Here is a 27,910-nt window from a genome sequence, read left to right on the forward strand (position 1 = left end):
TCTCTCTCTCTCTCTCTCTCGCCCCCCCCCCCCACACCTGTAGCCAGAGAACTGGAAAATGATGGTCAGCGCCTCTGCTATTTCCTTTTTTGCTTAACAGCCTGTGCTTTGAAAGTGCTAAGCCAGGCCAATTTTATAAGCTCTTGAATCATTTGAAGTGCAGTGTACTCGATGGAGTATCAGTGCCCACTGCTCAGCCAATCCATTGCTCCATTCAAACCACCAGCTACAAATTGAAAGCCAGGAACATAGGAAATGAAAGACCTTGCATTTATATAGTGACTTTCACCACCTTAGGACATCCCAAAGCAGCTTATAGCCAGAGAAGTACTTTTGAAGTGTAGTCACTGTTGTAATGTAGGAAATGTGGCAACTAACTTGCGCACAGCAAGCTCCCACAAACAAATGTGATTAATGGCCAGCTAATCCATAACATCGCCCGTCTCCACTCCAACCTCGGCTCATCTGCTGAAACCGTCACCCATGCCTTGGTTACCTTTTAGGCTTGACTATTCCAACACACTCCTGTCTGGCCTCCCGCATTGTGCCTAACATAACCTCTGCTGACTCTCACCGAGTCCCGCTCACCCATCACCCCCTGTGTTCACTGCCCCGTGTCCTAACTCACACCGAGTCCCACTCACCCACCGCCCCCTGTGCTCGCTGCCCCCATGTCCTAACTCACACCGAGTCCCGCTCACGCATCACCCCCTGTGCTCACTGCCCCGTGTCCTAACTCGCACCGAGTCCCATTCACCCATCACCCCTGTGCTCGCTGTCCCCGTGTCCTAACTCACACCGAGTCCCGCTCACCCAGCACCCCCTGTGCTCGCTGCCCCGTGACCTAACTCACACCGAGTCCCGCTCACCCATCACCCCCTTTGCTCGCTGACCTACATTGGCTCCCGGTCCGGCAACGTCTCGATTTCAAAACTCTCATCCTTATGTTCAAATCCCTCCAAAGCCTCGCCACTGTCTATCTCTGTAACCTCCACTCCTAAAAGCCTTCAAGATCTCTGCGCTCCTCTAATTCTGGCCTCTACGCGGCCGTGCCTTCAGCTGCCTGGGCCCCAAGCTCTAGAATTCCCTCCCTAAACCTATCTATCCATCTCTTCTTTAAGATGCTCCTTAAAACCTACCTCTTTGACCAAGCTTTTGGTCAGCTGTCCTAATGCCTTATCGCTTGGTGTCAAATTTTGTTTGATAACGCTCCTATGAAGCTCTATTCAATGCAAGTTGTTGGTTGAGGGATAAATATTGGGCAGGACACCAGGGAGAATTCCCCTGGTCTTCGAAATAGTGGCCGTGGCATCTTTTCTGCCCACCCGAGGGAACAGACGACGGGGCCTCGGTTTCCCGTCTCATTTGAAAGACGATGCTTCATTTTAATAACGTTGGCTAATGGGTTTTCTGATCAGCCGAGCTGGCCGGGGCTCAGGACCAGGGAGCAGTCCTATTGAGGCCTGAGGGTGTTGCCGGGAGTTGGTCCTTGAGACCTGGACTGATCCTTTAACTGTGGGCATCACTCTCCACTCCCGAGCCAGCTGCCTTCTGTAAATGATCGGTGAGATTCAGTGACTCTCAACCTGTACTGGAAACCGCTCTTGGTATCAATGACTTTTCTCCTGGTTTTTTTAACAATGGTTGTGTGCCACGAGAGGTGAACTGTTCCTGAAACTATTAACTGCCTCGTTTGTTAGCGACCCAGAGTGACTGACTCATCGCGCCCTTATCTGTGACTTCCATTATGATCTCGTTGGTTGCACTACCTTATTGCCTGGCTACCGACTAGCGTAATGTCTGGCTTGTTTTATCCCAGCTTGTCTGAATGCTTGATTATCTATAAGTAATAGGAGAATATTTAATGAGCTTCTGACCACATATCTGTGCCATCACTAAGACCGCCATTTTCCACCTCCGGAAAATGGCGGTCTTGCCTCAACGCCCTTGCCTCAACTCATCTGCTGATGCCCTCATCCGTGCCTTTGTTACTTCCAGACTTGACTATTCCAACACACTCCTAAACCGCTCATCTTCCACCCTCCATAAACTTGAGGTCAACCAAAACTCTGCCCGTCTAACTCTCACCAAGTCCTGCTCGTCCAACACCCTGTGCTCACTGCCCCGTGTCCTAACTCGCACCGAGTCCCGCTCACCCATCACCCCCTGTGCTCGCTGCCCCGTGTCCTAACTCGCACCGAGTCCCGCTCACCCATCACCCCCTGTGCTCGCTGCCCCGTGTCCTAACTCGCACCGAGTCCCGCTCACCCATCACCCCCTGTGCTCGATGCCCCGTGTCCTAACTCGCACCGAGTCCCGCTCACCCATCACCCCCTGTGCTCGATGCCCCGTGTCCTAACTCGCACCGAGTCCCGCTCACCCATCACCCCTTGTGCTCGATGCCCCGTGTCCTAACTCTCACCGAGTCCCGCTCACCCATCACCCCCTGTGCTCGATGCCCCGTGTCCTAACTCGCACCGAGTCCCGCTCACCCATCACCCCCTGTGCTCGATGCCCCGTGTCCTAACTCGCACCGAGTCCCGCTCACCCATCACCCACTGTGCTCGCTGCCCCGTGTCCTAACTCGCACCGAGTCCCGCTCACCCATCACCCCCTGTGCTCGCTGACCTACATTGGCTCCTGGTTAAGCAACACCTTGATTTTAAAATTCTCATCCTTGTTTACAAATCCCTCCATGGCCCTCGCCCCCTCCCTATCTCTGTAATCTCCTCCAGCCCCACAACCCCCCGAGATGTCTGCACTCCTCCAATTCTGCCCTCCTGAGCATCCCTGATTATAATCGCTCCATCGGTGGCCGTGCCTTCTGTTGCCTGGGTCCCAAGCCCTGGAATTCACTCCCTAAACCTCTCCGCCTCTCCTCCTTCAAGCCGCTCCTTAAAACCTGACCTCTTTGACCCAGCTTTTGATCACCTGCACTAATTTCTACTTGAGCTGCTCGATTTTTATCACATATTTCTGTGAACGTTTGGGACGTTTCACTATGTTAAAGGCACTATATAAATCCAAGTTGTTGTATGTTCAAAGAATGAAAGACTTGCATTTCTATAGTGCCTTTCATGACCACTGGACATCTCTGCTTTACAGCCAATGAAATACTTTTGGTGTGTAGTGCTTGTAATGTAGGAAACAAAGCTGAGATCCCTGGATTTTTGGATTCCAGGGGAATCGAGGGATATGGGGATCGGGTGGGAAAGTGGAGTTGAGGTGGAAGATCAGCCGTGATCTCATTGAATGGTGGAGCAGGCTCGAGGGGCCGAATGGCCGACTCTTAATTCTTCTGGCGCCCCTCAACAGGCTTGCCATGCTGGTAAAGTCAGCTGCTCCCAGTCCCTGGGAAAACTGTGCTCGGACAGCTGGGTTCCATCCTTCCGATGTGACGCAGGCATTCCCGCTCTGATCACTGGCCGGTGATCAATGTGCTGGGCTGTGTGGATATCTGGTGACAGCGGCGTCTGACTTGCTCCGCAGCCTGCCGCCGCTCGAATAACTTGGTGCCAGTTGGTGTCTCGGCTCACGTGAAGAATCGTACTTCAGAGTCAGGCGACCGAGGTTGGCGCGCACCCGTGGAGTGGGACTCCAATACAGACCAAAGACTTGGGTGTACAGGGCACAATTTCAAAATTTACAGATGACACAAAACTTGGAAGTGTAGTGAACAGTGAGGAGGATAGTGATAGACCTCAAGAGGACACAGGTGGAATGGGTGGACACGGGGCAGATGAAGTTTAACGCAGAAAGGTGCGAAGTGATACATTTTGGTAGGAAGAATGAAGAGAGGCGATATAAACTAAAAGGTATAATCCTAAAGGGGGTGCAGGAACAGAGAGACCTGTGGGTATATGGGCACACATCGTTGAAGGTGGCAGGGAAGGTTGAGAAAGCGATTTAAAAAAAAAAAGCTTACCGGATCCTGGGCTTCACAAATAGAGGCATAGAATACAAAAGCAAGGAGATTACGATGAACCTGTATAAAACACTGGATCGGCCCCAACTGGAGTATTGTGTCCAATTCTGGGCATCGCACTTTAGGAAGGATGTGAAGGCCTTAGAGAGGGGGCTGAAAAGATTTACGAGAATGGTCCCAGACATGAGGGACTGCAGTTACGTGGGGGTAGACTGGAGAAGCTGGAGTTGGTCTGCTTGGAGGAGATTTGATCGAGGTGTTCAAAATCATGAGGGGGTGTGGACAGAGTAGATCGAGAGAACCTGTTCCCATTGGCGGAAGGGTCGGGAACCAGAGGGACACAGATTTAAGACGATTGGCAGAAGAACCAAAGGCGACACGAGGGAAAACGTTTTTACGCAGCGATCTGGAATGCGCTGCCTGAGAGGGTGGTGGAGGCAGACTCAATCGTGGCTTTCAAAAGGGAATTGGATAAATACCTGAGGGATAAAAATATTAGCAGGGCTCCGGGGAAAGGGCTGGGGAGGGGGACTGGCTGAGGTGCTCTTGCAAAGAGCCGGCACGGACCGAATGGCCTCCTGTGCTGTAACCGTTCTCTGACTGCTGAATTTGTGGGAGTTGGTGACAGGGCAGAACTTCCTTTTGAACAGGATACGAGCTGGAAGGGAGGCTGCCATTTGCCCCAGTTATTCTCTCGGTTTGAGCTGGCAACTCAATGGCTCTTGGTCCGTGCGACCCTTGAATAAGCTGCTGACTGATTTACTTCAGCAGCATGGTTTACGCTTCTTAGGGTAGGTTTTAATGCCATCATCGGCAGTCGCTTGGAATCGAGGAAGACTTGTTTCCACTCTTTAAAAACGAGTCCTTGGGTGACTGAACAGTCCAATACGAGAGCCACAGTCCCTGTCACAGGTGGGACAGACAGTGGTTGAGGGAAGGGGAGGGTGGGACTGGTTTGCCGCACGCTGCTTCCGCTGTCTGCGCTTGGTTTCTGCACGCTCTCGGCGATGAGATTTAATACCAGGTCTCTGTCGGTTGTCGCTTTTATCGATTCTTTTGCAGTTGCATGTGCGCTATATGAACGCACAAGCACGAGAATAGATCCCAGTATTCTGTGCATTGTATTGTAGTCGAGCATGGGGAACGTTAAGCCATCAGAAAGCAGTGAGCCTCTGCCTTCTACAGTTAACGCACTTTGTGCACCGCTCTGATCCTGATGGCGAGCTTCGCTCCGAGCAGGAATCACATGCTCCTCTCTGCGCACGGGCTGCTTCAATCATTCTCGTCTTTGTTCAACGCTGAGTAAAACTGCCTCCGTCTGCCTTCGTTTCACAAGCAATCTCGAAGTGCCCCCAGTGTGGCATTTGTTGCACTCCGCTCCAATTGTCCTTCTGATTCTGCCAGTTTTGTTGACGACGGGGGCTGAAAGGGTTAAATGATGAGGGCAGGTTGCACAGACTGGGCTTGTGTTCCCTTGAATGTAGAAGGTTAAGGGGCGATCTAATCGAGAGGTTTAAAGGAGTTGACGGGGTAGAGAGAGAGAAACTATTCCTCTGGTGGGGGGAGTCCAGAACAAGGGGGTGTCATAAAATGAGAGCCAGGCCGTTCAGGGTGATGTCAGGAAGCACTTCTTCACACAAAGGGCAGTGGGAATCTGGAACTCTCTCCCCCAAAAAGCTGCTGAGGCCGGGAGTCAACTGGAAATTTCAACACTGAGATTGATTTTTTTGTTGGGTAAGGGTATTAAGGGTTACGGAACTAAGGCGGGTAAATGGGGTTAAAATACAGCTCAGCCGCGATTTAATTGAATGGCGGAACAGGCTCGAGGGGCTGAATGGGCCTCCTGTTCCTGTGTAACAGGCTCGAGGGGCTGAATGGGCCTCCTCCTGTTCCTGTGTAACAGGCTCGAGGGGCTGAATGGGTGGTCTCCTGTTCCTGTGTAACAGGCTCGAGGGGCTGAATGGGCCTCCTCCTGTTCCTGTGTAACAGGCTCGAGGGGCTGAATGGGCCTCCTGTTCCTGTGTAACAGGCTCGAGGGGCTGAATGGCCTCCTCCTGTTCCTGTGTAACAGGCTCGAGGGGCTGAATGGGCCTCCTCCTGTTCCTGTGTAACAGGCTCGAGGGGCTGAATGGGCCTCCTCCTGTTCCTGTGTAACAGGCTCGAGGGGCTGAATGGGCCTCCTGTTCCTGTGTAACAGGCTCGAGGGGCTGAATGGGCCTCCTCCTGTTCCTGTGTAACAGGCTCGAGGGGCTGAATGGCCTCCTCCTGTTCCTGTGTAGCAGGCTCGAGGGGATGAATGGCCTCCTCCTGTTCCTGTGTAACAGGCTCGAGGGGCTGAATGGCCTCCTCCTGTTCCTGTGTAACAGGCTCGAGGGGCTGAATGGGTCTCCTGTTCCTGTGTAATAGGCTCGCGGGGCTGAATGGGCCTCCTCCTGTTCCTGTGTAACAGGCTCGAGGGGCTGAATGGGCCTCCTCCTGTTCCTGTGTAACAGGCTCGAGGGGCTGAATGGGCCTCCTCCTGTTCCTGTGTAACAGGCTCGAGGGGCTGAATGGCCTCCTCCTGTTCCTGTGTAACAGGCTCGAGGGGCTGAATGGCCTCCTCGTGTTCCTGTGTAACAGGCTCGAGGGGCTGAATGGCCTCCTCGTGTTCCTGTGTAACAGGCTCGTGGGGCTGAATGGCCTCCATGTTCCTGTGTAACAGGCTCGAGGGGCTGAATGGCCTCCTCATGTTCCTGTGTAACAGGCTCGAGGGGCTGAATGGCCTCCTCCTGTTCCTGTGTAACAGGCTCGAGGGGCTGAATGGCCGCCTCCTGTTCCTGTGTAACAGGCTCGAGGGGCTGAATGTCCTCCTCCTGTTCCTGTGTGCCGTAGAGTCAGAAAATGTCACACCCCAATAGTCTGAGGTACATTCAGACCCAGCTCGGAAGTGGAAAGCCAAGTGCTGAATACTTGGTGCTGTCTGGTGCTCTGACAGACGTGGTTTGTGTCACAAAGGATAGTTTCCCCCTGTGGCTCCGTTACATTTGGCACCGATGTTGCCCCCGGCTTTAGTTCTGGCACTGAGTGAGGGCTGGGGATGTGTGGTTGCTGTTCCCCAGACTGCGCCCCGTTTAATTCAATTCGCAGTCAAATGAATTCCATGTATTTAATTCTCTTAGCTTGTACCCAGTTTTGCAGAAGATTTATCACATCAGTGAAGTATAGGGATGGGGAAGTAATCTTTTAATTGAATGTTAGGCGAGTATTGAAGATAAGTCTGGCGGGAAATGAGAAGCAACGCCAATTGGATTTTTAAAACCGAGTGTTCACCTTTTGCCAGGTTGACGGTGAGTAAGTGCGCGGCCCTAGTTTTGCCCTTTATTCATCCTTTTACCGACTTTTTAACCTCGTGTGAGCGAGAGCTGGGGGGGCAGCATTCTGATTTTGCAAAACTGTGTTGTATTGTAAATTGTTGATGGTTCAAAAGGAATAATTTGGGAGCCCCTCATCTGGGGAGACAACTTTAGGATTAGACCGAGCAAAATCTATAACGTTGCTCTGATCACACCTCGTGCGTCAGTGTTGGATTGTCTGGCTGAGTTGCCTAGTACCAGCCGTGGCTCGGTGAGTAGCGCACTCGCCTCGGAGTCAGAAGCTCGTGGTTCAAGTCCCACTTCGGAGACTTGAGCACTTAATTCAAGGCCAACACTCCAGCGCGGTGCTGAGGGAGCGCCGCGCTGTCGGAGGGGGCGGTGCTGAGGGAGCGCCGCGCTGTCGGAGGGGCAGTACTGAGGGAGAGCTGATGAGATATTAAACCAAGGCCCTGTCTGCCCTCTTGGATGAGTGTAGAAGATCCCGCGGCCACTGTTCAGAGCAGGGGTGTTTCCCCCCCCCCCGATTCAATGAAGATCACGAACAGATTATGTTGCCATTATTACATTGCCGTGTGTGGGAGCTTGCTGTGCGTAAATTGTCCGCCGCCTTTCTCACATTACAACGGTGACTACACGTCACAAAGTACTTCATTCGCTGTGAAGCGGTTTGGGAAGATCTGAGGTGGTGAAAGGCGCTACAGAAATGCAAGCCTTTTTTTCCTATTAAGCAGAATAGCATTTACTGACTTACCTCGACTGAAATCAGCCGTGTGTGCGCCCCTCGGTGATGCTGTGCGCCGTTAGTTGGATGCCTGTCATTAAAACTTACCTCAATGCCCACATGTCAAGCTAATATCCATATGGACACTCGACCAACCCCTGTAATAATGGGCATCTGCCATCGTCTTCACACTGGACATACCCACTGCCTCTGGGCAGTCGACCTGCACCCAGGGGTTTACAAAACTAGGGGCTGTGATTTAAACTGGCTGGATTAACTTATTTTGCAAGAGGAGTCGGCCATTCGGCCCCTCGAGCCTGCTCCACCATTCAATGAGATCATGGCTGATCTTCCACCACTTTCCTGCACTGTCCCCATATCCCTCGATTTCCCCAAAAATCTATCGATCTCAGCCTTGAATATACTCAATGACTAAGCATTTCCGATCTAGCTCTGTCAACCACGCGTTAAATCCAGAAGAAATGTTTTTGTGGGGACCAGTACAATGAATGATGCAGTTTTCAGTCAACAACAACAACCTGCATTTATATAGCGCCTGTAACATAGTGAAACGTCCCAAGGTGCTACACAGGAGCGTTTTGACACCGAGCCACATCATTTACAGCAGGTGACCAAAAGCTGGGTCAAAGAGGTCTGTTTTAAGGAGCGTCTTGAAGGAGGAAAGAGAGCAGAGAGGTTTAGGGAGGGAGTTCCAGAGCTCGGGGCCCAGGCAACAGAAGGCACAGCCACCGATGGTGGAGCGATTATAATCAGGGTGGGAGAAAGGCGGGGAGGGGGGAGGGGAGGAGATTAGAGATAGGGAGGTGTGAGGCCTTGGAGAGCTTTGTAAATAAGGATGAGAATTTTGAAATCGAGGCATTGCTTAACCAGGAGCCAGTGTAGGTCAGCGAGCACAGGGGGTGATGGGTGAGCGGGACTCGGTGTGAGTTAGGACACGGGGCAGCGAGCACAGGGGGTGATGGGTGAGCGGGACTCGGTGCGAGTTAGGACACGGGACAGCGAGCACGGGGTGATGGGTGAGCGGGACTTGGTGTGAGTTAGCACGGGGTGATGGGTGAGTAGGACTCGGTGCGAGTTAGGACACGGGGCAGCGAGCACAGGGGGTAATGGGTGAGTGGGACTCGGTGCGAGTTAGGACACGGGGCAGCGAGCACAGCGGGTGATGGGTGAGCGGGACTCGGTGCGAGTTAGGACACGGGGCAGCCGAGTTTTGGATCAGCTCTAGTTTACGTCGGGTAGAATGTGGGAGGCCAGCCAGGAGTGCATTGGAATAGTCAAGTCTGGAGGTAACAAAGGCACGGATGAGGGTTTCAGCAGCGGATGAGCTGAGGCAGGGGCGGAGACGGGCGATGTTACGCAGGTGGAAATAGGTGGTCTTGGTTACGCTGCGGATGTGTGGTCAGAAGTTAATTTGCAGTCACATTGATTGACCCATCTTGTTAGCTGCCAGAAAAGTTTACAGCGCGGGCACATGGTCACTAAAATGTCTGCATTGTACAGGAAATGCTTAATGTGTGTCACATCAAACCCTTTGAAATCCACTCTTTACGATTGAGTACTGAAGGGAGGTTCTGTTAACACTCCCTTTTTTTCTGGAAGGCGGAATATTTTAAACGCATTCCTGAAATCATTTGTGCGGAATGGTGTCTAATTTAAGCCCGGCTTACCACTCAGCTGCAAACTGGTTGTCTGGCCTGTCGTTGCGGCTCGTGACAGGGGAGACTGAAGATGCTCTCGCCCCTCGAGGGCTATGTTTACATGAAGGTGTCAGCTTGCAACTCATCTGTCGCAGTGCCTGAATGTCCCAAACCTTGCTCACCAGTTAGAATTCTGTTGTCTCATTGCTCACCTGTTTAACCCTGTGTTCGTATCATAGGCAGGGTGACCCATCGTTACACCCTTCAATGGCCATCTGTCTCTTAAAGGTCAGACTTGCATTTATATAGCGCCTTTCGTGACCACCAGACGTCCCAAAGCGCTTTACAGTCAATAAAGTACCTTTTTTTTGGAGTGTAGTCACTGTTGCAATGTGGGAAATGCGGCTCCCACAAACAGCAATGTGATAATGACCTGATAATCTGTTCTTGGTGATGTTCGTTGAGGGATAAATATTGGCCGGGAGAACTCCCCCTGCTCTTTTAAATAGTGCCGTGGGATCTTTTACGTCCACCCGAGAGAGCACAAGGGCCTCTGTTTAACGTCTCATCTGAAAGACCGCCCCTCCGCCAGTGCGACGCGCCCTCGGCACTGCCCCCTTCGCCAGTGCGGCGCTCCCTCGGCACTGCCCCCTCCGCCCAATGGTTTAGCAGTTAAAATCGGGATGCTTGAGGCCAGAATTGGAGGAGCGCAGAGATCACTTTTGGGGGGGGGGGGGGGGGTTGTAAACAATGTTCCCTTTAATTTAATTTATTTTGAGCCGCGCAGCCCCTTTAATGGTAGTTTCACGTATGCATTGGCAGTTATGCGTGGCGGCTTGAAGGGATTGGTTGTGTGGTTGGAGGAGATTACAGAGATGGGGAGAGGTGAGGCCATGGAGAGATTTGAAAACCAGGGTGAGATTTCTTAAATTGAGATGCTACCGGACTGGGAGCCAATGTGGGTCAGTGAGCACGGGCTGATGGGTGAACGGGACGGTGTGGGTTAGGAGGGAGGAAGATGGGAGGCCGGCCAGGAGTACGTTGGAATGGTTAAGCCTTGAGGTAACAAAGGCACGGATGAGGGCTTCAGCAGCAGATGAGCTGAGACAGGGGGCGGAGACGGGCGATGTTACGGAGGTGGTCTTGGTGATGGAACGGAGAAGTGGTCCCTTGCCAAGAATAAATGCAAGAAAGTTTATCTAATCAATAGATGGCAATCAATCAATTAATCAGAATATTGTCATACTGGAGGCAATTGTTGGCTCCTTGCACCCATTTATTTATGGTTGGGAGGTTAAAGCTGTTCTTCCAAGGTATTCAAACGCTTGTTCCATCAGTGTGGGGCTGCAGTCTGCCATACCTAACTTTTGGTATATGTAAGGTGCTCTCATCTGAGCTGTGTGTGATACCAGCACTCCAAGATAGACAATCATGGGTCAAAATGAGCCAAAGAAATGAATGGGATGTGTCACAGTATGTCCGAGTCCCTTTCACCCCTGGAACTAAGATCTGAATCTCGCCCCTGTCGAAGCGATAAGTGTCTTGCGTTGTTGGCTTCAGGGCTCCAGCAAGAACTCCGATCAGTATTAACACTCTCCCCACTGAGTGTGACTTTGGGGGCAAAAACAGGAAGGCAAAATATTATCTGAATGGCGGCAGATTAGGAAAAGGGGAGGTGCAACGAGACCTGGGTGTCATGGTACATCAGTCATTGAAAGTTGCCATGCAGGTACAGGTGAAGAAGGCAAATGGTATGTTGGCCTTCATAGCTAGGGAATTTGAGTATAGGAGCAGGGAGGTCTTACTGTAGTTGTACAGGGCCTTGGTGAGGCCTCACCTGGAATATTGTGTCCAGTTTTGGTCTCCTAATCTGAGGAAGGACATTCTTGCTATTGAGGGAGTGCAGCGAAGGTTCACCAGACTGATTCCAGGGATGGCAGGACTGACATATGAGGAGAGACTGGATCGACTGGGCCTGTATTCACTGGAGTTTAGAAGGGTGGTGGGAGTCTGGAACTCGCTGCCTGAAAGGGTGGTAGAAGCAGAAACCCTCCCCACATTTAAAAAGTACCTGGATGTGCACCTGAAGTGCCGTAACAGGGCTACGGACCGAGAGCTGGAAAGTGGGATTAGGTGGGATAGCTCTTTGTCGGCCGGCGCGGACACGATGGGCCGAATGGCCTCCTTCTGTGCTGTAAGTTTCTCTGATTCAAGTTGGGCTGGTGTGTAACGTGGAGGTGTTCCCATGCACCTGTTGCCCTTGTCCCCTCTCGGTGATGGAGGTTGCGAGATTGAGAGGTGCTGCCTCAGAGTTTGGCAGCGAGACCGTTTTATTTTTGGGTGCTGGAGGTGCACAATGAGCTTGCTACAAATACATCGACCGAGTCTGTTTGGCGGAGGATGTGCCTGTGATCCAAGAGGTCTGTTTAGAAACATAGAAAATAGGAGCAGTAGTTGGCCATTCGGCCCCTCGAGTCTGCACCGCCATTCAATATGATCATGGCTGATCCTCTATCTCAACACCATATTCCTGCTTTCTCCCCATACCCCTTGATGCCTTTTGTGTCTAGAAATCTATCTATCTCCCTCTTAAATATATTCAATGACTTGGCCTCCACAGCCTTCTGTGGTAGACAATTCCACAGGTTCACCACCCTCTGAGTGAAAACATTTCTCCTCATCTCGCTCCTAAATTTCCTACCCCATATCCTGAGACTGTGACCCCTTGTTCTAGACTTCCCAGCCCCGGGGAAACATCCTCCCCGCATCCAGTCTATCCAACCCCGTCAGAATTTTATATGTTTCAGTGAGATCCCCTCATTCTTCTAAACTCTAGTGAATACAGGCCTAGTCGACCCAATCTCTCCTCATATGACAGTCCTGTCATCCCAGGAATCAGTTTAATTTGATGTGCGAGCTGTATAGGATGCAATCCCACCACGTAGTGTTCTCCCCCACCCCCGGTCTGTATTTCCCCCAGCCAGCGAGAGTGACAATAGCAGGGGTTTTGGGGAGGTGGGGGAGGGGGCACTCTATGCCAGCCGAGGTAGTATTGGTGCACCGGGGCTGTCCCGGGACGGCTGGGGGGTAGCAGAGCACCGTGGCATTCGATCCCTGCATTTTTTGTCGGCTTTGAAGACGACGCCATACTTGACATGATTGAGGAGTCTGCAAAGGGCAGAAGCTGAACGGTGTAAGTTGAGCACTTCCTAATAAGGACTGGTCACAGATCCTGGCATCCACAGCCACTCCGGTAACATGACCCTCCCCTCTGGAGTGCCATCCAGCCGATAACCAATGGGTGACAGTCGCCCAGGGGACCTGGGCTGATGGAAATGTACTGTCTCTTCCCCGTGGTGCCAGTCTCATCGTCGGGCTTTCAGCTCCGGGGCAAGTGGAGCACCACGGCAAAAGACTGTACTGAGAGGCCCTTCGCAAAGATTTACTGCAAACAGCTGTTGAGCCTCGCAGGGAAGAGCTCTGGTTTCTGCTCTCCAAACTGCAGCTGAATAAGTGACATGTTGAGCGGCTTCCCGTTCAGGAGAGGTTCCCGGGGCAATCAGTCTCTGAAATTTGGGCACTCCAAGTTTCTTTCTTTCATCTCCTTTGCGGAGAGCGTTAACTGATGACTGTGCTGCTTGGTCCTGTAATGAGGAGCACCTAAATTTAAAGTGGCGCTGATGTGTCGCGGTCTCTCGCGTTCTGACCCCACGGTTATTTAGCACGTCTCCACAGCCCTCCACAAGAACACAAGAAATAGGAGCACGAGTTGGCCACCTGGCCCCTCGAGCCTGCTCCGCCATTTAATACGATCACGGCTGATCTGATCATGGACCCAGCTCCACTTCCCTGCCCGCTCCCCATAACCCTTGACTCCCTTATCGCTCAAAAATCTGTCTATCTCTGCCTTAAATATATTCAATGACCCAGTCTCCACAGATTTACAACCGTCAGAAGAAATTCCTCCTCATCTCAGTTTTAAATGGGCGACCCCTTATTCTGGGACTATGCCCCCTAGTTTTAGTTTTCCCCCATCCATGGAAACATCCTCTCTGCATTCACCTTGTCGAGCCCTCGGCGCTGCCCCTCCGACAGCGCGGAGCTCCCTCAGCGCTCCCTCAACACCGCCCCTCCGGCAGGGCAGCGCTCCCTCAACACCGCCCCTCCGGCAGGGCAACGCTCCCTCGGCACCGCCCTGGAGTGTCAGCCTAGATGTTTTTGTGCTCAAGTCCCTGGAGCGGGAGTTACTGGTTGTACTGAAAGTTTGTACTGAAAGTCTGTACTTCTCTTGCAACTTAGGCCAAGGAGTTTAAATGTGACAAATGTGTGATCTGATCAAAGAAATATTTGCTTATGACAAGTTTACTGATGAAATTATCCCATGAGCTGGAATAAATGCAGTGTCTGCAGATTGAAATACTCTCTGCAATAACACTCACTTATCTGATGTACTGGAGGGAGTTGGCTCTGACAGTGGACTAGGATATGATTGATTGCCGGGGGTGGGATTTGGGGGGGGGTGGGGAGTAGTTTGTCAGTTCCTGGGGAGGGTGTAATTTATTCTAAATATATGACTTCCTGTTTAACAAATCTTTGGAATTCTCTGCCCCAGAGAGCTGTGGGGGCTGGGTCATTGAATATATTTTAAGGCGGAGATAGACAGATCTTTGAACGATAAGGGAGTGAAGGGTTATGGGGAGCGGGCGGGGAAGTGGAGCTGAGTCCATGATCAGATCAGCCATGATCTCATTGAATGGCGGAGCAGGCTCGAGGGGCCGAATGGCCGACTCCTGTTATGTTCTTGTGTAGGAAGTAGGTACCAAATATGGTCAGTGTCTCCCTGGACCAGGTTTGGTCACCTCAAATGTGAGGAACTTTGCAGATCCTCCCACCTCCCCTCTTCCTGTGCCTGCCCACGGCCCTTCCGATTGTCATCTAACTTACGGACACGCGTTCGCACTGTGTACGTGGATGATGAGGATTTGGGCAGAGAACCCGAGGGAGGGAGGTAGGTGAGTTTTCCCGTATTCATGGACCCGGACCCCCCCCCCCCCCCAGCAGGACCCTGGTGCCTTTGGGTACAGAGAAACCCTGAGGGATTGTGTGTTTGGTCATTTGTGGCAGGTGATGTGGAGGAGAATGGGGGCAAAGGAAAGTGGCAAAACTTGTGGGAATCTCCCTGGAAATGTCCCTTCTGCTGTCTGTTGAAATCAAACCTTCAACTAGCACACAATCCAACTGCAAGGAGTGATGGCGTGTGAATATTGTTCCTCTTGCGACTGACTAACCCTCTCGTGGGTGGTAACCTGTCTCCCGCAGCCGGTTTCAGGTCCTGTTTAATAGAAACACCATTTAATGCCATTCCCTCCTGTCTTTTTACTCAATGTCACAGTCACGGTGAGCGGTACCTCTTGCGATGCAAAATGTTGCCGCGGATTGCTGTGTGAAAGTTGTTCCCGATACCTGTGCCAAACATTGCCGCAGGGCATGAGTCCATCGTTCGATGTTGTGGTCGGTGGCAGCCAAAACCACACTCTCAACATCCTCTGCTAATAACCCGGCCTCCCTTTGTGCTGCACGGAGCATTTGTGTATAATTCGCATGAGCTGCAATTTGTCTGAGCTTTTCTACGCCTGTCTTGAGTGCTACGAAGCTCGGAGAAGGATTATTTAGATATTTGATAGAAAGGAAGACTTGCATTTATATAGCGCCTTTCACAACCACCGGGCGTCTCAGTGCTTTACAGCTGATGAAGTACTTTTGGAGTGTAGTCACTGTTGTAATGTTGGAAACTTGGCAGCTAATTTGCACTCGGCAAGCTCCCACATGCAGCGATGACCACATAATCTGTTTTTGTTATGCTGATCGAGGGATAATTATTGGCCTCAGGACACCGGGGAGAACTCCCCCACTCTTCTTCGAAATAGTGGCCATGGAATCTTTTCGGTTCACCTGAGAGCAGGCGGGGCCTCGGTTTAACGTCACTTCCAAAAGACAAGCCCCTCCGACGGTGCTGCCCCTCCGACGGTGCGGCGCTCCCTCCTGTGCTGCCCCTCCGACGGTGCGGCGCTCCCTCCTGTGCTGCCCCTCCGACGGTGCGGCGCTCCCTCCTGTGCTGCCCCTCCGACGGTGCTGCCCCTCCGACGGTGCGGCGCTCCCTCCTGTGCTGCCCCTCCGACGGTGCGGCGCTCCCTCCTGTTCTGCCCCGGGAGTGTCAGCCTGGATTATTGGCTCCAGTCCCTGGAGTGGGACTGGAACCTACCGCCACTTGACTTTGAGGCGAGAGTGCGGCCCCCTCTGAGCCACGGCTGCTGGTTCTCATGGTCCTCATGTTGTTCTTGTCATCCCAACCTTTTTGACCTGCGCAGGAAGACATTGCGGGCCTCTTTGGGAATGAACGCGCTCAAAAGGATTGCGTGTGATGATGCTGCCACTGACTGCGCGGGGAACGTACACTGGTAACACGACGCGCAGTACTGCGGCAGTCTGCTTCGGTTGTATTGTTCCGGTGCCGGTTGGAAGTTGGTTGAGTTGTTCCACTGTACTTGCTGTGGTTCGTAACAAGCCAAGAGGAGCAGCGTTGTGTGGGTGGTGGCAGTGAGCCGATTGTCCTGTGGGCTCGCGCCCACGTCTGGCTGCCTCTGGGCTTGGCTTTCAGGACCGCTATTGATTTCAACTCCTACACTTGGCGCCTGCTTTATATTGCATGCCCTTTTATTCCCTTTTACATGAACGGCCTTCACCCTGGCTTTAACTGGGCCCGGTGAATTGTGTACCTGTAATGTCTGTCTTGTTTTTACTTCCAGTGACACTGAAGGCCGTGTTTTAGGGTTACTGCTGTGTCTGGGTTTTCGAGCAGGCAGTCTGGCTTTTGAATGTGCTATCCACCACTACTGGGTTCAGGGGCAACTTCTTCACCCAGAGAGCGGTGAGAATGTGGAACTCGTTGCCACAGGGAGGGGTCGAGGCGAATAGCACAGACACATTTAAGGGGAAGCTGGATAAACACATGGGGGAGAAAGGAATAGAAAGACTTGCATTTCTCCAACGCTGGTTACTGTTGGAATGTGGGAAACGCGGCAGCCAATTTGCGCACAGCCAATTTGCGCACAGCCATGTGATGATGACCCAGATCATTTGTTTTAGTGATGCGAAAGACCGCCCCTCCCACGGTGCGGCGCTCCCTCAGCACCGCCCCTCCCACGGTGCGGCGCTCCCTCAGCACCGCCCCTCCCACGGTGCGGCGCTCCCTCAGCACCGCCCCTCCCACGGTGCGGCGCTCCCTCAGCACCGCCCCTCCCACGGTGCGGCGCTCCCTCAGCACCGCCCCTCCCACGGTGCGGCGCTCCCTCAGCACCGCCCCTCCCACGGTGCGGCGCTCCCTCAGCACCGCCCCTCCCACGGTGCGGCGCTCCCTCAGCGCTGTACTGGGAGTGTCTGCCTGGATTATTGGCTTGAGTTCCTGGCGTGGCACTTGAACTCCTGACTCCGAGGCGAGTGTGCTACCCACTGAGCCACGGCTGGGATAGAAGGGTGAGACGAAGAGGGGTGGGAGGAGGCTCGTGGGGGTCACAAACACCGGCGCAGAGCAGTTGGGCCGAATGACCTGTTTCTGTGCTGTACGCTCTCTGTAAAATGTAAGTCGTACAACCACCAGGCCTTTCAGTTGCCTTTCATTTCTGTCGTGATGTGAAGGCCAGTTCGCTTTCTCTGTTAATGAATTTGCGTCCTGCTCTGATCCCAGCCCTGCCTTGCCCCGATCTTGTCTGTGTTTGGGCTTGGAGTGTCAGCGGAGCTGCTGGAGACTGCCTCTGTCCTGACCCCTCCAGCAGCTGCCATGCTAAAGCGACCCTCTCCACCTGCTGGAGTTCTCAGCAATGCCGGTCACTTGGAACAGTTCTCCCATCAACGACTGCCCAATATAGAAACATTCCTCCAGCTCAACTCCTTGCTATTTTAAACCTCGGCGGGGCAGTGTGGCTGCCTGACTTTATCTTACTGTGGGGCGAGGGTGTGGAAAAACAATGCAGTGACCCAAACGTGGCCTATTCAGCACCTGTCCATTCAGGGTAACCCGCTCATTCCAAGAACACAGACTTGCATTTCTGTAGCGCCTTTCACGACCACCGGACGTCTCAAAGCGCTTTACAGCCAATGAAGTACTTTTTTTGGAAATGTAGTCACTGTTGGAATGTGGGAAACACAGCAGCCAATTTTACGCACAGCAAGCTCCCGCACAGCAATGTGATAATGACCCAGATAATCTGTTTTTGTTATGTTGGTTGAGGGATAAATATTGGCCCCAGGACACCAGCGATAGCCCCCTGGTTTTCTTCGAAATAGTACCATGGGATTTATTGCGTCCACCTGAGAGGCCAGACGGGACCTCGGTTTAACGTCTCATCCGAAAGACGACCCCTCAACAGTGCGGCACCGCCCCTCCGACAGGGCGGCGCTCCCTCAGTGCCGCCCCTCCGACGGTGCGGCGCTCCCTCAGTGCCGCCCCTCCGACGGTGCGGCGCTCCCTCAGTACCGACGGTGCGGCGCTCCCTCAGTACCGCCCCTCCGACAGTGCGGCGCTCCCTCAGTACCGCCCCTCCGACAGTGCGGCGCTCCCTCAGTACCGCCCCTCCGACGGTGCGCCGCTCCCTCAGTACCGACGGTGCGGCGCTCCCTCAGTGCCGCCCCTCCGACGGTGCGGCGCTCCCTCAGTGCCGCCCCTCCGACGGTGCGGCGCTCCCTCAGTACCGACGGTGCGGCGCTCCCTCAGTGCCGCCCCTCCGACGGTGCGGCGCTCCCTCAGTGCCGCCCCTCCAACGGTGCGGCGCTCCCTCAGTGCCGCCCCTCCGACGGTGCGGCGCTCCCTCAGTGCCGCCCCTCCAACGGTGCGGCGCTCCCTCAGTACCGACGGTGCGGCGCTCCCTCAGTGCCGCCCCTCCAACGGTGCGGCGCTCCCTCAGTGCCGCCCCTCCAACGGTGCGGCGCTCCCTCAGTGCCGCCCCTCCGACGGTGCGGCGCTCCCTCAGTGCCGCCCCTCCGACGGTGCGGCGCTCCCTCAGTGCCGCCCCTCCGACGGTGCGGCGCTCCCTCAGTGCCGCCCCTCCGACGGTGCGGCGCTCCCTCAGTGCCGCCCCTCCGACGGTGCGGCGCTCCCTCAGTGCCGCCCCTCCAACGGTGCGGCGCTCCCTCAGTACCGACGGTGCGGCGCTCCCTCAGTGCCGCCCCTCCAACGGTGCGGCGCTCCCTCAGTGCCGCCCCTCCAACGGTGCGGCGCTCCCTCAGTGCCGCCCCTCCGACGGTGCGGCGCTCCCTCAGTGCCGCCCCTCCGACGGTGCGGCGCTCCCTCAGTGCCGCCCCTCCGACGGTGCGGCGCTCCCTCAGTGCCGCCCCTCCGACGGGGCGGCGCTCCCTCAGTACCGCACTGGAGTGTCAGCCTAGATTTTGTGCTCAAGTTCCGAGAGAGGGACTGGAACCCACAACCTTCTGACTCCGAGGCGAGTGTGCTGCCCACTGAACCACAGCCGTCACTTCACTCCGAACGGTTCCAGTTGAGAGGTGTCGAGTGATGTACCTGTGTGCTGTGGTGCAGGTTGATTTGACACATCTAATGCGTGCCTGTCATTCCACCAGGCGTCCGTTCTCAGAACCTCTGCTGTCCCGTCTGAGGAATGCTTGGGTACTTCGCAGCAAGGGCTGAGAAAAATGAGGGCCCTTCACGTGGGACCCTCTCGTTGAGCCCGAACACCAGTTTCAGAGAGCTGTTAGCTAACCTCGAACACTGCCTGCCTGTTTCTCCCTGCTTAATTTAGGGAATTGTGTCTGGGAAAAGGGGATCCGGAGTGATCTTAATTGGCCGTGTGGTTGATGGTGAGGAAGAGAAGAAGGTATGATCATCATAGGCAGTCCCTCGAAGCGAGGATAACCCGCTCCCATGCCAAAAAGGGCCGACACGAGACCACTTTGTGCTGCACGGACCTAGTGTGCACATATTGCAGTGTGGGCTGGACCATGCTGCCCCAGGCCCTCGCCTCTCCTGGGCCCCAAACTCTCGCCTCTCCTGGGCCCTGATCACATTGCTCCACGATCTCTCGCCGTTAGATATATTCGAAAGGGAGTTCGATATGGCCCTTTACGGCTAAAGGGATCAAGGGGTATGGAGAGAAAGCAGGAATGAGGTACTGAAGTTGCATGATCAGCCATGATCATATTGAATGGTGGTGCAGGCTCGAAGGGCCGACTGGCCTACTCCTGCACCAATTTTCTATGTTTCCTGCACCCCAACCTCGCTGCTCTTGCTGTACCTGCCCATGCTCCAGTCAGCGACTGCTATCAGTACGGTCGTGGGCAGATGCAACTGCGACAGGTGGATTGGTGAGGACAAGATCAAGTGAGTTTTCGCCTCGTGTTGGTTCTCTCCTTCAGCATACAGCCAGCACGGTCAGTAGTGTTGCTACCGATGGTAATGGGCCTTGAGGTCCTCCACCCAGACTACATTTTGCGCCCTTGCTTCTCTCGGTGCTTCTTGCAAGTGGTGTCCAACATGGAGGAGTACTGAGGGAGGGCAGTAGGTGGGAATCAGCAGGTTTCCTCACCTGGAGCCCTGAGACTTCATGGGGTCCGGAGTCCGTGTTGAGGACTCTCAGGGCCACTCGCTCCCAACTGTGCACCACCCCTGGTGGGTCTGTCCTGTCGGTGGGACAGGCATACCCAGGGCTGCTGATGGAGGAGACTGGGACATTGGCTGAAATATAACAGTCAATTGTATAAATATAGCTCTCTTTGACGACAAAGAGGAGCTGGGCTTTGCGTTGTCACCATATATTGGGAGGGGGTTGTGCGACCATCTTCAAGTCCACAATCTGACCCAGACAGTGTTGCTGCCAAATAGTTACCATAAATTTACAAATCTTGTTGGGAACTGGTGAAGTGTCTGGCTCTAAGAGTAGATTAAATGTGAGGGAATACAATGGAAGATTAAATGCATCAATCATTAGCGCTCACTGCGATATGTGAGCGCACTGGGTCCGTGCAGCAGAGCTGGTCTCCAGTCGTCCTGGTTAACCCTTGCCACTGGACCGAGACCTCGTTCTGTCAAGCCCGTGTGGTGGCTGGTGTGCAACGGCCACCCCACGTTAAAAAAAATCCACGCACAGGCATCTTCCACCCTTCAGGATGTAGTTCGGGATCTGGAATATTAGGTCCTTCATTGAAGCACCTGTGAACTCATCCCTTTTTGGTGTGGAAGCAAGTTATCCTCGCTTCGAGGGACCGCCTATGATAGAACATAAGAAATAGGAGCAGGAGTAGGCCATACGGCCCATCGAGTTTGCTCCGCCATTTAATATCATGGCTGATCCGATCATGGACTCAGCTCCACTTCCCTGCCCGCTCCCTGTAACCCCTTATTCCCTTACCGCTCAAGAAACTCACTCTTTCTGTCTTAAATTTATTCAATGTCCCACAGCTCTCTGAGGCAGCAAATTCCATAGATTTACAACCCTCTGAGAAGAAATTCCTCCTCATTTCTGTTTTAAATGGGCGGCCCCTTATTCTAATATGATATTTAAATGAAACAGCAATGACTGCAATCCATGTTTTTGCAGAGAATAGCCATTCACTTTATTGTCGATGGTGTATCACTATCGAAGGAAGGGGATTTCCAAAACATACTAGAATTTCAAGAACCATTTGATTACAAGAAGACATTTGTTTGAAACAAATAGCAGGTAACATTTGAACACAAAGCCAATCATCATCTAGCTTTCAACAGCAGTAACCTGAAGCTTAACGGGACCTGTCCTATCAATACCATGGCTACAAGAGCAGAGGCTGCGTACTCCATGATGGGTAGCTCAGGTCCTGGATCGTCAAAGTTTCTGCACCATCTTTAAGGCTCAATTTCGCAGTGTGATGAAATAGTGCCATTCATAGAAACCGAGAAAGTAGGTGCAGGAGTAGGCCATTCGGCCCTTCGAGCCTGCACCACCATTCAATAAGATCATGGCTGATCATTCACCTCAGTACTCCATTCCCGCTTTCTCTCCATACTCCTTGATCCCTTTAGCCGTAAGGGCCACATCTAACTCCCTCTTGAATATATCTAACGAACTGGCCTCAACAACTTTCTGTGGTAGAGAATTGCACAGGTTCACAATTCTGAGTGAAGAAGTTTCTCCTTATCTCGGTCCTAAATGGCCTACCCCTAATCCTGAGACTGTGACCCCTGGTTCTGGACTTCCCCAACATCGGGAACATTCTTCCTGCATCTAACCTGTCCAATCCCGTCATAATTTTATATGTTTCTATGAGATCCCCTCTCATCCGTCTAAATTTTAGTGAATATAAGCCTAGCCGATCCGGTCTTTCTTCATATGTCAGTCCTGCCATCCTGGGAATCAGTCTGGTGAACCTTCGCTGCACTCCCTCAATAGCAAGAATGTCCTTCCTCAGATTAGGAGACCAAAACTGCGCACAATATTCTAGGCGAGGTGTTACCAAGGCCCTGTACAACTGCAGTAACACCTCCCTGCCCCTGTACTCAAATCCTCTCGCTATGAAGACCAACATGTCATTTGCTTTCTTTACTGCCTGCTGTACCTGCATGCCTACCTTCAGTGACTGATGTACCATGACACCCAGGTCTCGTTGCATCTCCCCTTTTACTAATCTGTCGCCATTCATATAATCTGCCTTTTTTTGCCACCAAAGTGGATAACCTCACATTTATCCACATTATACTGGATGAGTGCAGCCCCAGCACTCCACGATCCAAGTCCCTGCACTCGATTTCCACCTTCTCCATCGCCGGCACACTGCAGGATGCAATGCAGCAATTCCCCAGGATTCCTTCGACAGCGCCACGCTCCCTTGCGACCGTTACAGTGGCGACCGACGGGAGCAGCAATGTCGTGCAAACCCCTCGCCTCCAAGCTCGCCTCGAAGTCGCGCGCTATCCCGACTTGCACAGATAGTCACCGTTCCATTGTCACCGATGGGTCAACAGCCTGGCGTTCCCTGCCTGTAACCATTGTGGAAGGACCATTGCCACGAGGACTACAGGCGATTCTGATTTGTGATACACGTGAGTGGCAGCTGCTGAAAGATGAACATTGAATATGCTCTCCACTTTGGCCTGCTGCAGCATTATGTACAAGGCCCAACCAGGGCCCTGCTATTATGAGAGAGGAATCAAAGCCATGACTAATTTAAAAGCTGCTACGCCTTCAAATACATGAAGTAGTTTAATTGCACATTATGATGATAGGTTGCAGAAAGCACTTTTCCTTTGTTTATGGTTGACATACTTGAGTCAAACTGTGACACGCCAATCTAAACCGATCAATCAAACTGTTGTAAGTCAAAGCTTTCCCTGTGCCTTCCACTCCAGGCATGAAATAAGTACAGTGCAGCATAAAAACTACTTAGTGAACATATATACAGCCATTAGCATTTACTTCTTGTGGAAAGAATGCACATACAATAATACCTAAAGATCAAAGGCCACGTCATTGTCTCGTCAGACTGTTTCTGTCCCGATTGATGTCACATGACCGGTTCCTGAGGTCCGACCGGTGGCAAAAGACCAAGCTGCTTGTCTGATTTCTCTCTCGGTTCATAAATAATTCGTAAAGTTTTTATCCACATCTTTTCAATTAACACTTGCATAGTAGTATTTCAGAGATTGCAATAATATGCTTTTTAAAAAATTGTTCTTGGGATGTGGGATAATGTTGCAGCCATATTGGAGGTGGTGTGCAGGAAGGTTTCGATGTACTGGTCAGGTGGGCAGAACCGTGGCAAATGGAGTTCAGTCTGGAGAAGTGTGAGGTAACGCATTTGGGGAGGGCTAACGAGGCAAGGGACTCTGAAGTGTTGAGGAACAAAGGGACCTGGGAGTGCATGTCCACAGATCCCTGAAGGTAGCAGGCCGGGTAAGTAAGGTGGTTAAGACGACATACGGGATATTTGCCTTTATTAGCCGAGGCATGGAATACAAGAACAAGGAGGTTATGCTTGAACTGTATAAAACACTAATTAGGCCACTGCTAGAATACTGCGTGCAGTTCTGGTCACCACATTACAGGAAAGTTGTGATGGCACTAGAAAGGGAGCAGAGCAGATTTACCAGGATGTTGGCTGGACTGGAGAAGTTTTAGCTATGAGGGAAGATTGGATAGGCTGGGGTTGTTTTCTTCGGAGGCTGAGGAGCGACTTGATTTGCGGTGGAGGGGCCTGGATCGAGTGGATAGGAAGGACCTGTTTCCCTTGGCAGAGAGGTCAATAACCAGGGGGCATAGATTTAAAGTAATTGGTAGCAGGATTGGAGGAGAGTTGTGGAGAACTGTTTTCACCCAGAGGGTGGTGGGGGTCTGGAACTCACTGCGTGAAAGGGTGGTAGAGGCAGAAACCCTCTTTTTAAAAAGTGCTTGGATGTGCACTTGAAGTGCTGTAACCGACAGGGCTACGCCCACCCAGAGCAGGAAAGTGGGATTAGGCTGGATAGCACAGACACGATGGGCCGAATGGCGGCCTCCTGTGCTGAGAGTTTCTATGAGGTGCGTTGCGAGGGGGCGTGAGTGAGAGCAGAGTCAGCGGTGAGCAGGTTGCTTTGCTGCATGTCTGATATTGCTGTTGGGAGTGACTGGGACAGTGTGGAGCCATGCATATACCGTCTGTTAATGAGGATCATGTACCTGGGGGTCAAGGCTACTTTTACAAGAGTTGGGAAACTATGATTAAGCTATTGCAAGATGGGATCGAGACGTTGAACAGTAAAATTTTGAGTGGCATTTTATGAATTATTGAATCCTCCTTTGCCTAATTAATTTCTAGCTGGGAGGAACGTTTATGGGGCCTGTAATGCAGCAGAATTATTTCTTTCGGCAGAATGTGATTAATTGACTCCTCGTTTCTCTGACTGAATCAATTAATCTGAAATCTGGTCCCTGGTGACGTGATTGTGATCTGATGGGTTAAAGGTCTCTGCGTTTATCTTATTGGCAGAGGGGAATGGACTCCAGTCACGAGACATCCGATTTTAAATACAGCTTCTTCCCTTCCCCACTCTTCGATTCATCGTCCGGAAGGGTGTTTTTCTACGCGGCTTGTTTAATTCTTTTCATTTTTTTTTGTTTCCTCTCAGGGGTTTGTGAAAGATGTCCATGATGACTCCATCACCATCGCATTCGAGAACAAGTGAGTGTTGTTGCTGTGCCTGTTCGTTCGCCCCTCAATCCGCGCGGCAGCCAAGCGCCAGGAATCGGTGCTTCCCCGCCCCGCGATCAGAAATCGTCTCCCTTCAGTCCGTTCCGACTTTTCCCCAGTGTCCGTGGTGCTGTGCGCATCCAGCCTTCTAATAGTTCCATATCCTGCTGGTAGAGGGACGTGATCGGGGTCCAGGGGAGGCCCGAGTTCGGGGCCCAAGATCAGCACGGGCCCAGCCCACACTGCGATATGTGAGCGCACTCGGTCCGTGCAGCAGAGCTGGTCTCCAGTCGTCCTGGTTAACCCTTGCCACTGGACCGAGACCTCGCTGTGTCAAGCCCGTGTGGTGGCTGGTGTGCAACGGCCACCCCACGTTAAAAAAATCCACCCACAGGCATCTTCCACCCTTCAGGATGTAGTTCGGGATCTGGAATATTCGGTTCTTCATTGAAACGCCTGTGAACTCATCCCTTTTTTTTTGGTGTGGAGGCAAGCCATCCTCGCTTCGAAGGATCGCCTATGATGATCCTGCTGATGATGGAGGCTGGAATGTACTTGCTTCACGGGTTCTTTGTTTAAGAATCCATAGCAACACATTGCTACTAAGAACTAGTTGGTTTATTAGCAAAAGGTTTAACAATCGCACGACACATTACCAGTTCATCCGCCAGGCTCTCGACCACCTGCCCCATCGTGGATCCCCCGAACCCAACTGGCCGGGGTTTTATTGAGTCCTGTGAACATCACGTGACTGGCTGAGCCACTCCCAACTCATCAGCTCGACAAACCCGTGAGCATCCTCACTGGCATACGTTTCAGAGGGAATCGTCATGTCTTAACCTGGGTCTGCCTCCATCACTGTAGCATCTCAACCTTGTGGGTTTGGAGGTAGACTGTTGATGCTGCCTTCAGGGAGGATAAATGGATTAAGATGGCACGGTTGGAGGGGGGTGGGGGTGGTTTGCCCACAGGGTGGTGGCGACACGGGTTAAGTTTTTGTTTGCTCGGACGAGCCCTGCCATCATTTACCAGATCAGCCATGATATTGAATGGCAGAACAGGCTCAAAGAGCAAAATGGCGGTCTCCTGCTCCTATTTGTTATGTTGTAAGTGCAGTCCAGAAGTCATAACATAAGAATTAGGAGTCGGAGTCGGCCATTCGGCCCCTCGAGCCTGTTCCGCCATTCAATGAGATCACGGCTGATCTTCGATCTCAACTCCACTTTCCCGCCCGATCCCTTGATTTTCCCCTAGAGTCCAAAAATCTACTGATGTTGGCCTTGAATATACTCAACGACTCGGCATCTAAAATCCAGCCTTTGCTTCAGAGAACGCCCCTTCCTATATTGTTTGCGACCAATTGCTGTGTGCGTTGCTGGTTCTCTTTTGATTGAGGCATTTCATCGTAGTCTGGTGCATGTGGGTTCTATACTTGAATTGCTGCTCAATCCAACTTCGGCAAGAGTGCTGATCTCTCTCTTTGAATCAAGAAAGTCCCCATTGCGTGTCATTTAGAAATGAGACTATGCAAGTTGTTATATCACCCCAAGGCACTTCACAGAAGCAAAATTATCAAGCCCAATTTGATACCAAGCCTTTTTAGGAAAGAGGTAGGTTTTAAGGAACTCTTCAAAGAGGTCAGGGGATGATGGGTGAATGGGACTTGGTGAGTGATGGGCAAAATCAACTTGCATTTATATAGCGCCTTTAACGTAGTAATACAAAAGAATTAGGAGCAGGAGTCGGCCATTCAATGAGATCATGGCTGATCTGATCTTGGCCACAACTCCACTTCCCCCCCCGCCCCCCCCCCCCCCATAACCCTTGACTCCCTTATCTCTCCAAAATCTCTCTATCACCGCCTTAAATATATTCAATGACTCGTCCCAAGGCTCTTCACAGGAGCGAAATCAGACACAATTTGGCACCGAGCCAGCTAAGGAGATATCCGAGACAGGTGACCAAAAGCTTGGTCGACGAGGTCGGTTTTAAGGAGCGTCCTGAAGGAGGAGAGAGAGGCGGAGAGGTTTAGGGAGGAGGTTCTAGAGCTTGGGGCCCCAGGCGGCTGAAGGCACGGCTGCCAAAAATCGGGGATGGGTAAACATAGAAACATAGAAAATAGGTGCAGGAGCAGGTCATTCGGCCCTTCGAGCCTGCACCACCATTCAATAAGATCATGGCTGATCATTCATCTCCGTACCCCTTTCCTGCTTTCTCTCCATACCCCTTGATCCCTTTAGCCGTAAGGGCCACATCTAACTCCCTTTTGAATATATCTAACGAACTGGCCTCAACAACTCTCTGTGGTAGAGAATTCCACAGGTTAACAACTGAGTGAAGAAGTTTCTCCTCATCTTGATCATAAATGGCTTTACCCCTTATCCTTAGACTGTGACCCCTGTTTCTGGGCTTCCCCAACATTGGGAACATTCTTCCTGCATCGAACCTGTCTCGTCCTGTTAGAATTATATATGTTTCTATGAGATCCCCTCTCATTCTTTTAAATTCCAGTGAATATAAGGCTAGTCAATCCAGTCTTTCTTCATATGTCCGCCCTGCCATCCCGGGAATCAGTCTGGTGAACCTTCGCTGCACTCCCTCAATAGCAAGAACGACCTTTCCTGCAGTTTTCGAGCTGGTAGAAGCACTAACTGATTTCTACTTCAAACTGTTGCAGTCCAACGTGAGTTTAAACTCTGAATGCAGTACTAGCAGCCCAGGTGTCCCTGGTTGAAGTGTATTGTTCCAGATTGTATCACATTCCTAGTGTGCAGCAGCTGCATCCCCAGTGCTGCCCCACCAAGGTTCACTTCACTCTGCCATCGCCCATGGCTCAGTGTCATTAGTCGACCATAACTGGGATATTATTCCAGTGTTGTTACAACAGCTTGCATTTATATAGCACCTTCCACGTAGTGAAACGGCCCAAGGCATTTCACAAGGAATATTACGAGATAACAGATTTGACACTGAGCCGCATAAGTCGAAATTTGGGCAGGTTGGTCAAAGAGGTCGGTTTTAAGGAGCGTCTTGAAGGAGGAGAGAGAGG

The 27,910-nt window shown here is 52.2% G+C and overlaps 1 protein-coding gene across 2 annotated transcripts in view; it reads left to right on the plus strand.

The window, feature by feature from the left end:
* LOC139232709 (RNA-binding protein FXR1-like) overlaps nucleotides 1–27,910 on the plus strand; it is a 96,496-nt gene that overhangs the window by 5,995 nt on the left and 62,591 nt on the right. For both annotated transcript variants that reach the window (XM_070863194.1, XM_070863195.1), the window contains exon 2: nucleotides 24,800–24,852. In XM_070863194.1, coding sequence (XP_070719295.1) covers nucleotides 24,800–24,852 — 53 coding nt within the window. The remainder of the gene's footprint in view (nucleotides 1–24,799; nucleotides 24,853–27,910) is intronic.

The sequence above is a fragment of the Pristiophorus japonicus genome, chromosome 20, assembly GCF_044704955.1.
Source record: "Pristiophorus japonicus isolate sPriJap1 chromosome 20, sPriJap1.hap1, whole genome shotgun sequence".
NCBI lineage: Eukaryota > Metazoa > Chordata > Chondrichthyes > Pristiophoridae > Pristiophorus > Pristiophorus japonicus.